The sequence below is a fragment of the Pagrus major genome, chromosome 5, assembly GCF_040436345.1.
Source record: "Pagrus major chromosome 5, Pma_NU_1.0".
NCBI classification, from domain to species: Eukaryota; Metazoa; Chordata; class Actinopteri; order Spariformes; family Sparidae; genus Pagrus; species Pagrus major.
This window is the reverse complement of record NC_133219.1, coordinates 22387682-22397249: the sequence shown is the minus strand read 5'-3', so window position 1 is coordinate 22397249 and position 9568 is coordinate 22387682. Positions and strand designations below refer to the sequence as shown.

The 9568-nt window shown below is 39.4% G+C and overlaps 1 protein-coding gene across 2 annotated transcripts; it reads right to left on the bottom strand.

Moving 5' to 3' along the window:
* Window positions 1–1219: 1219 nt before the first annotated feature.
* Window positions 1220–9089, bottom strand: LOC140995522 (uncharacterized). Of its 2 annotated transcripts, XM_073465526.1 has the most exons (3): window positions 8641–9089; window positions 6989–8148; window positions 1220–3230 (listed from the first exon to the last, which is right to left on the bottom strand). In XM_073465526.1, exons 1-3 carry the CDS (start codon window positions 9026–9028, stop codon window positions 2325–2327), a joined length of 2454 nt encoding a protein of 817 aa, XP_073321627.1. In that variant the 5' UTR covers window positions 9029–9089; the 3' UTR covers window positions 1220–2324. The 2 variants fall into 2 exon arrangements, with proteins under 2 accessions (XP_073321627.1, XP_073321626.1); XM_073465525.1 differs by lacking the exons at window positions 6989–8148; window positions 8641–9089 and adding an exon at window positions 4639–5016 and having other exon boundaries at window positions 1220–3721.
* Between the last annotated feature and the right edge of the window lie 479 nt (window positions 9090–9568).

The following is a 9568-nucleotide window of genomic DNA, read 5'->3' as shown; positions in this document are numbered from 1 at the left end:
TAGAAGTCAGCATTCACACACACATCCACACACTAGAGACAGAGGCTTCATGGATCGGCATGAGGGTGAGTAGATTATTAAGGGTTTTCATTAATGGGTGAACTTACAACTATATTCAGCATACACAAGTGTGATGTGGAAGCATGAAGCACATAAACTGAGAATGGACTTTACAGTGAAGTGGGGGACATCTTTTGTCCAGCAGGAAAAATTCAGAAATTACACACATTTGAATAGATCATAGATTTTAGGATTTCTTTTTTAATGAGGAAAGAGTAGATGAAACTTCAACAACTGTAACAATACAGGTTTTTTGTATGAGAATAAATGTATTAGTCAAAGTAGAGTGTTTAATATTCATCTTAAAATGTCTGGAAGGGATCTTTAAATAAAGTGTATAAGGCAGAGTACAAAGGTCAAATAAGATATACCGACATACATCCATGCCCGAGGCAAATGGCAATGAAACATTGTGTAAGTGATTCACTTTACTTGTTCATCAAGTAGAAATCACCATAGCTAGATGGATGGTAGGTACTGTAGATGAATGGTGGATAGTTCTTTCAAATAGCAATTTAGAAAGAAAACAATGCATTTTAATGTACTTTATTTTGGGCTGTTTTTTTTCTTTCAGTAGCCCCCCATAGGCCTACTCACACTTACTCCATTAATCACATTATGAAACTTTACAGAGTAAAACAAGTCATCCAGGATGATTACAAATATCTGCCTGTTTGAAATTGATATGGTGGTGGAGGTTGGGGTAAGCAGAGTGGAGGGCTGCGACCAGCTGTGCAAACACAATCTAGATGATTTATGAACCCACCTGTGAGCTGCTAATAGTCGAGCTCTGGAACCACGACCCACTGATTAACCACTGCAGCTCAGGCTGATAAATGTACAGTACAAAGAGGACGGTAGGTGGTCTGACAGACAGAGACAGTGCCTGCAGTTTTCTTTCATTTTTATCATCTATTATCACTTTGTATATCCCAATGAAACAATATGCATGTACACTTCTTTTGGTATCTGACAGCAACCTCTGCAGTACAAAAATATTTTGCAATGAGTGAGCCTTTGACTGTGTGTGTATATATAACAGAAAAGAGGAGGAAAGATGAAGAGATAGATAAAGCGCGCGTGTGTGTGCATGTGAACAGTGAACACAGGAGTGCAGCCCCACAGCTAGAGCTCAAATAAAATTTTTTACTGTGTTCAGGCTACTCCTCTTGAGGAAATTATACTGAAGATAATGTCTGTGGTAGAAAAATAACGTTAACATGGCATATTTGTTTAAGAGGTAATAATGAGCTACTTGCTGTAAAGCACACTTTGTGTCTGGAGGATCTCAGCTTTAATGGCTGTCTGGCACCGAAACCACTCTCAACATAACTACAAATTCTGGGGGTTACTTTAACAGCAGAATCTTTAGGTTAGCCTGATAACTTGCACATAATAATTATTAACGTATCAGAGGGATTAGAACAGCCCCTAGTGTGTAAAAGAACCCAAAAGTAAAAATAAGGACTATGTATTTAAATTTATGGAGGCTAAAAAATAACAAACTTTAATTGGGGAAAGTCCCACTAGATAGCCAAATGAAGTTATAATTGATTCAATGCTGCTGGGAGGTTTCTAATGACAGATGAGCAGCATCTGTTATTTCTAAAAAAAGCAGATTATTGAACAAGTTAGGATGTATCATGAGGGACTATATTAAAGAGTCATACAGTCTTAATTAAGTGAGACAGAGACAAAAGGCATTAGCAGCATGAAAGCATCATAATATACTTCCCATACAAACTAAAAACAAAAAAAGGTCTGCCAATAAATTAATTCACAATAGATACCAATGGAAATACTGCATAGGGGCAGAAAAAGCAGAAATTGGCAGCCTAGATATGTGTTCACCAGGGATGCATGAAATATTAAATCATCCATCTTTGCTCACTATATCTTAGCCCGTCTTACCCTAAGGTGTGCATAAAGCATAGTACTTCTTTTTAAAATACAGAAATTTGAAATGATCAGTTATCTCTATCAGCCAGGAGAAGCAGGTAATTATTGGTTATCGATGTCGGCTGAAAAAAGATCCATATTGTGCATCCCTAGAATTCATACTTTGCACCTAAATACAATATTGTCTGCTCAAAAATAAAAAAATAAATAGTGCAAGTAAACGAACGACCACATGATGGCAGAAAGAGATCATGAGCAATGCAATGCTGCTAGAAGGTTTGTAACAGCAACTGGGGCATTGGTTGTAACCTGTTGATGATGGAGGGTGTTTTTAACAAAATAAACTCTAGCTCTCTAAAAGAACTCTAGCTCCTTCTTTTTTTGTTTTGTTTTTTTACATTTGATAACTTTTTCATGTCATGCAAAGGTACATCATTTAAAGAACTTATACTTGGTGAAACATCCTTATGGACTTTCATGTGTTTCTTCAGTGTTCCCTTTCTCCTGAACCCGTCTCCACACACATTGCATTTGAATGGCCTCTCACCTGTATGGATCATAATGTGTGCTCTCAAATCTGTTATTAGGAAAAAACTGATTCCACAGGTGTCACATTTGTATGGTCTATCACCTGTGTGGATTCTAATGTGCTTTGCCAAAGATGTACTCATAGTGAATTTTTTCCCACATGCAGGGCATTCATATGGCTTCTCCCCTGTATGCACCCGAAAGTGATTCTTCAACGATGTGGAGTCTTTAAACCCCTTCCCACAGTCGCTGCAGGTGTAAGGCGTCTCACCTGTGTGAATCATTATGTGCCTATTCAAATTAGCACCACAGGTGAAATTCTTCCCACAGGTGACGCAAACATACGGCTTCTCGCCCGTGTGAGTCCTCATGTGTGAAGTTACCTCAGCCACCTGGGCGAACATTTTCCCACAAAAGCGGCATTTGAAGGCTTTTTCTCCAGTGTGAGTTTTTGTGTGCCGTTTCAGAGTAGACGGACAGGTGAACGTCTTTTCACAGTAGCTACATTTATAAGGCCTTTCACCAGTGTGGATTCTCATATGAACTTTCAAGTTTTTGGACAAATAATATGATTTACTGCAGTAGCTGCAGATGTGAGGCTTGTCACCTGTGTGAGTCCTCATGTGCCTCTTCATATTTGCACCACAGATGAATGTTTTCCCACAGGTGCTGCAAACATACGGCTTCTCACCCGTATGAGTTCTCCTGTGTTTGGTTAAATCACCCGACTGAGAAAATGTTTTCTCACAGAAGCAGCATTTATAGGGTTTTTCTTTGGGAGTTTTTATTTGTTGTTGGTCCTTCTTTGGTTCTGGCACAGTATGTGTCATTGGTGCCGAGTCTCTGTGGTTTTCTCCCCTGTGATTCTGGTTATCTGCTACATGGTAGGTGTCAGTTTCAGATTTTACACATACAATCTGGATTTTGTCAAGAGGATCTTCCTCTGCTGCACCTTGCGGAGTTTGTTTAGGATGTAAAAGCAGAGATTGATCTTTGAATTCAGTTTGATCATACGTAGGAGTCAACATAAAAGTATCACTTTCCTGCTTCAGGACAAGCTGCTCTCCATCCTGACTGGTGCAGAGTTCCTCCTGTTCCTCTTTAATCTGTGGAGGCTTGGAGTCCTCTTGGTCCAGACTGGAGTCCCTCTCCTGCTTACAGAGCTGCTGGTCAAGAACAACCTCCTTCTCCACCTCCTCTTCTTCCTCCTTCTTACAGACATATTGTGGGAGCTCTGAATGGACAAAACAAGGAACAGTAACGATGTTTTGCCTTATGAAGCACTGTGTGGTTTTATTGAGAATATTATTAAAATATTAAAATTCTAAGTTTTAATTTCTTCTCCAAAACTACATAGTGCACCTTTAATGTCTGAAATGACATCAGTCACAAATTACGCCAAGCATCTTTTTCTGCATCATAATGCCCCATAATAATGTTTTTCATATTAGTGCAACTTGAATATATACATCAATACCAACATATCTATGATAGACCAAAAACAGCCGATAAGATCTGCCAACCGGTGCATATCGGCCAGGCTCTAATTTTCAATAAGGGACATGAAACAAGTTGTATTGTCATTTACATTTTATTCTACGTTTCACCCAACCAGGGACATGGGAAGTCCCTCACAGTTGGGGGTGCAGAGCTCCTTGGTGATTAATTTGAATGGTCAGGATAACAAGTATCTGATCGTTGTAAACAAATAATTTACAACTTGAGAGCGTTTGGCACAACAGCAGACAGCCAACTTGAACACCAACATATCATAGGTCAAAGCAGCCACATTAACTACAGTCAACAACAGCAAGGAGATGAAGAGAGAGAAAATTCCCCAGGCTCCCTTAAAAAAAAGCTAAATTTTGTGAGTTGTCGAGTTCAGAGGAACTTTATAAACTTTGTGAAGCGCTGTCTCTGACAAATTCTTAAGTATTTGGGCCTTCTTGTAAATTCGGCATATGTTATAGTCTCGTTTTAGGGGATGCTGCAGCCCCCTCAGCATCCATCCACCCAGCTTCATCCCTAATCCCAAACAAACGTCCTCCGATGTTCGTAACATTGATGTGAGAAATAACCAACTTGCTGAACGGTTAAGAAATACATAGCTGGTTGGTAACAAGAAAAAAACATTTGAAAAATAAAACTTACCAGGAACACTGAAGGTTTGCAACACTTTATCATCCACTATCACCTTAACGATTGCTGCTGATGAGTTCAAGGCCTCGGTCAGCTGGCATGCAGGTCTATCGCCGAGGACCGAGTCGAGTACTTTGAAGTAGGGGTTACTCTGTGGCTGCTCACTGCCGCTTTGGGTTTTCTTTAGTTCCCTGTACTCAGCTTTCAGCTTCCTGAATCTGTTGACGATCTGGTCCAAGCTCCTGTTGTACCCCGCTGTAGACATCCCGTGTTGTATCTGCTCGTACGCGGGTTTTGTTCTCCTAGTTCCGACTAGTTTGCTCTGGACTTCAGGTGAGGACCACAGTGCAAGGAGACAGTTCGTCTCCTCCAAGGACCATTTCTTCCATTTGTCTTCCATAGTGAAACTCTCCTCTTCTTCTTCTTCTCCATATGATTAGCCGGGCTACATTTGCAATGTTTATTTAAAAATGGCGGTCACAGTTTTACTTGTTCCGGTGGGTGACGATAACCCCGCCCACAGCCTCTGACGTAAGAGGTCAATTTTTTAAATGTTTTTTTTATTATTATTTTATTTTTTATTCAAGAACATTTAATACATACAAACAATCCATACAAGTTCAAAATTCCAGTCCACCCACAGCACAACCAAACAGCAACAAACAAAACAAAACACAGTTTAGAGGTCTGTTAATTAAAAAGAGTACATTTGAAATGCCTAAATAGTTGAATTGTTTTTGCCAATTTCTGGTTTTTCAGATTAAAATTTTCAATGGAAGTCAAATATGATTTGAAATCTGTCACTTTAAAAGTGTGACAGGAGGGCAATCTTTCAAGCCATTTCATTTTATGAATGTAATATTTTGCTAAAATAATAATTACATTAATTATTTACATTTCATCTGGGGAGAAGTTGGGCTTGTTAAAAATTAGTAAAATATCAATTTTTGTTAGGGTGACATCTTTTTCAAGCATTTCTGAAAGGTATTTCTGTAAATCAAACCAAAAGGCAGTAGTATGGAAACAATCTGTAAAAATATGTTCAATAGTTTCTCCCTCACAATCACAAAACGTAAGAGGTCAAACTTTCTATCTAGAAATATAGGTCAAATGCTCATGCTTTATGTTAGTTATAGTCTAATTTATTTTAAACATAATTTAAATTGACAGATAAATTATATCCAACTGCTGCATGAAAGCATCATAATACACTTTCCAGACACACACAGGAGCAAAAAAAGGTTGGCCCATAAAATGAATTCACATCAGATACCAATGGAAATACTGTACAGGGGTAGCTGACAGTTGCACAAGACGAAAATGGCAACTTAGACATGTATTTACCGGGGATGCATGATACACTACTCAAAATTAGTTAGGGATATTGAGATATTTTTCACTTGATTGTTTATTCTGTGACATATCAGAATTTTTATTTTCTATTTTGTGAATATTTTTGGTCCCCAAAAATAATGCAACACGTTTGACTTTTATTACATATCCCAATATACTTAACTAATTTTACATGTTGTCTGCTTAAAAATACAACAAATAAATAGTGCAAATAAATTAACAACCACATGATGGCAGAATAGGACCATGAGCACGGTGGTGCTCTGCAGAGTTTGCATGTTCTCCCCTTGCGTGGGTTTCCTCCGGGTACTCTGGTTACCCCCACCTTCAAAACATGCACACCAGATTAATTCTCCAGTCAGTGCCCGTGACCAGGGCTCACATCTGGAGTTGCTGGTTCTTCAGGATGGGTTTAATGCAGAGCACCAGTTTCATTATGTTGTACATTGTATCAATATGATCAAATAAAGATTGGTTGTTTTAAAATTGAGTTATATCCCAGACAGCAGCTGACTCCGGGTGCACCAACAGAACTCTGTCTGAATCTGTAGATCCATTTCCACCAGGGGTGTCATTTCAGTTATTTCACCACTTTCGAGTCATTGTTTATGCATCTACATCACACTTATTTGTGTGGATCAGGGGCCTGTATCATGAAGCAAGGTCAGACAGCAATTTCTTGAAAATCACGGAAGAAAACCTCCAAGAGCAGTCAGTTCATTGGGGTTATGTCTAGAAACAAGGACGTGAGGTGAAAACATTAAACAAGATCTACAGAGAAGTTTTTTTTTTGTTGTTTTGTTTTACCATTTGACTACTTTTTCATGTCATGCACAGGTACATCATTTAAAGAACTGCTACTTGGTGAAACCCCCTTATGGACTTTCATGTGATTCTTCAGTGTTGTCTTTCTTCTGAACCCGTCTCCACACACATTGCATTTGAATGGTCTCTCACCTGTATGGATCATAATGTGTGCTCTCAATTCTGTTTTTTGGATATAACCAACTCCACAGGTGTCACACTTGTATGGCCTATCACCTGTGTGGATTCTAATGTGCTTAGCCAACGCTGAACTGATTGGAAATCTCTTCCCACATGCAGGGCATTCATACGGCTTCTCCCCTGTATGCATTCGAAAATGATTCTTCAACGACGAGGAATCTTTAAACTCCTTCCCACAGTCGCTGCAGGTGTAAGGCGTCTCACCTGTGTGAATCCTTATGTGCCTATTCAAATTAGCACCACAGCTGAAACTTTTCCCACAGGTGACACAGACGTATGGCTTCTCGCCCGTGTGAGTCCTCATGTGTTTAGTTACCTCAGCCACCTGAGCAAAAGTTTTCTCACATAAGCGGCATTCAAAGGGCTTTTCTCCAGTGTGAGTTTTTATGTGTCGTTTCAGGATAGAGTGATGGATGAAGGTCCTTTCACAGTAGGTGCATTTATAAGGCTTTTCACCAGTGTGGATTCTCATGTGAACTTTCAAGTTTTTTAAGAAAAGAAACGCTTTACTACAGTAGCTGCAGATGTGAGGCTTGTCACCTGTGTGAGTCCTCATGTGCCTCTTCATATTTGCACCACAGATGAATGTTTTCCCACAGGTGCTGCAAACATACGGCTTCTCACCCGTATGAGTTCTCCTGTGTTTAGTTAACTCACCGGACTGAGCAAATGTTTTCTCACAGAAGCAGCATTTATAGGGTTTTTCTTTAGGAGTTTTCATCGGTTGGTCCTTCTTTGGTTCTGGCACAGTATGTGTCATTGGTGCCGAGTCTCTGTGGTTTTCTCCCCTGTGATTCTGGTTATCTGCTACATGGTAGGTGTCAGTTTCAGATGTGACACATTCAATCTGGATTTTGTCAAGAGGATTTTCCTCTGCTGCATCTTGCAGAGTTTGTTCAGGATGTAAAAGCAGAGATTGATCTTTGAATTCAGTTTGATCATATGTAGGAGTCAACATAAAAGTATCAGTTTCCTGCTTCAGGACAAGCTGCTCTCCATCCTGACTGGTGCAGAGTTCCTCCTGTTCCTCTTTAATCTGTGGAGGCTTGGAGTCCTCTTGGTCCAGACTGGAGTCCCTCTCCTGCTTACAGAGCTGCTGGTCAAGAACAACCTCCTTCTCCTCCTCCTCTTCTTCCTCCTTCTTACAGACATATTGTGGGAGCTCTGAATGGACAAAACAAGGGAAAATAAATATGTTTTGCCTGATGAAGCGTGTGGTTTTATAAAAAAAAATATTCCATCACACAACCTTTTATGTATAACATATGAATCAGTATTTAACTGCTGTGAGAGTATAAAAGTACAAGTAGTCTGAAGTCAGCTCAACAAATCAGAGGTCAAATATAGAAGTTAATACAAGCTGCACTATAACTTCAGTCATCCTTTACGGACTGTGTGGGAACTATTGGGCTAGGGTCAGAAATAGAAGACGGTATTGCAAGTTTTCTTTTGTTCTTAATGAAAGGTAGTCCGAGTTTTCGGGGGCACCAGAGGGACCTACGTTTCAACCCAGCCATGTCCCTGACATTGAGGTGACAAACTAGCAACCGTTCATTCGCTGAACCATTAGGAAATAAATAGCTGATTAGAAACAAGGCGAAACATTTATATAAAAAAAAAATTAAATTAAAAAAACAATTGAAAAATAAAACTTACCAGGAACATTGAAGGTTTGCAACACTTTATCATCCACTATCACCTTAACGATTGCTGCTGATGAGTTCAAGGCCTCGGTCAGCTGGCATGCAGGTCTATCGCCGAGGACCGAGTCGAGTACTTTGAAATAGGGGTTACTCTGTGGCTGCTCACTGCCGCTTTGGGTTTTCTTTAGTTCCCTGTACTCAGTTTTCAGCTTCTTGAGTCTGTTAACGATCTGGTCGAAGCTCCTGTTGTACCCCGCTGTAGACATCCCGTGTTGTATCTGCTCGTACGCGGGTTTTGTTCTTGTCGCTCCGACTAGTTTGCTCTGGACTTCAGGTGAGGACCACAGTGCAAGGAGACAGTTCGTCTCCTCCAAGGACCATTTCTTCCATTTCTCCTCCATTGTGAAACTCTGTTCTTGTTCTTCTGAAAATAAGCCAGGCTACAAAATCTGTGGGCTAAACAAACACTGTTTATGTTCCGGTGGGTCACGATAACCCCGCCCCCAGCCTCTGACGTAACCGGCCCATGTTCTTTTTTTCCCTCAAAAAACTTTATTAACAATAAATTGTATAATTCTTGTAGGAATAATAATAATTTGCATTGCATAAAACAATACAAGCATACTGCAAACTGCAAGGCTAAGTAATACATATATTAATAAAAAAAAAAGGTTCACACCTGTAAATAGATAAAGAAATAAAGTAAATAACTAAATGTACTTAATCAAACACCGAGGTGAAGTTAGTTTTAGGCTGGACATTGGATTCATATAAAATAAAAGAAGCAGTAAAATGTAATAAAAGAGAAGAGTCCCATTTGTCCCATTTAGTCACAATTTGGCATTGGTTTGGAGTCACTGGGTCACGTGACATGGAAGCTATTGAAAATAAATGCTTAATTTTCTTAATAAATTTTCATAAAAAAATAAAAGGAGTAAATT

Coding starts and splice junctions, on each gene's coding strand:
- LOC140995522 (XM_073465526.1), bottom strand. CDS start 9,028: ATGGAGGAGAAATGGAAGAAATGGTCCTTGGAGGAGACGAACTGTCTC. Junction 8,149..8,640: donor GCAAACCTTCAATGTTCCTG/GTAAGTTTTATT, acceptor TTGTCCATTCAG/AGCTCCCACAATATGTCTGT. Junction 3,231..6,988: donor ACAAGTGTGACACCTGTGGA/GTTGGTTATATC, acceptor TGCTTCTGTGAG/AAAACATTTTCTCAGTCGGG.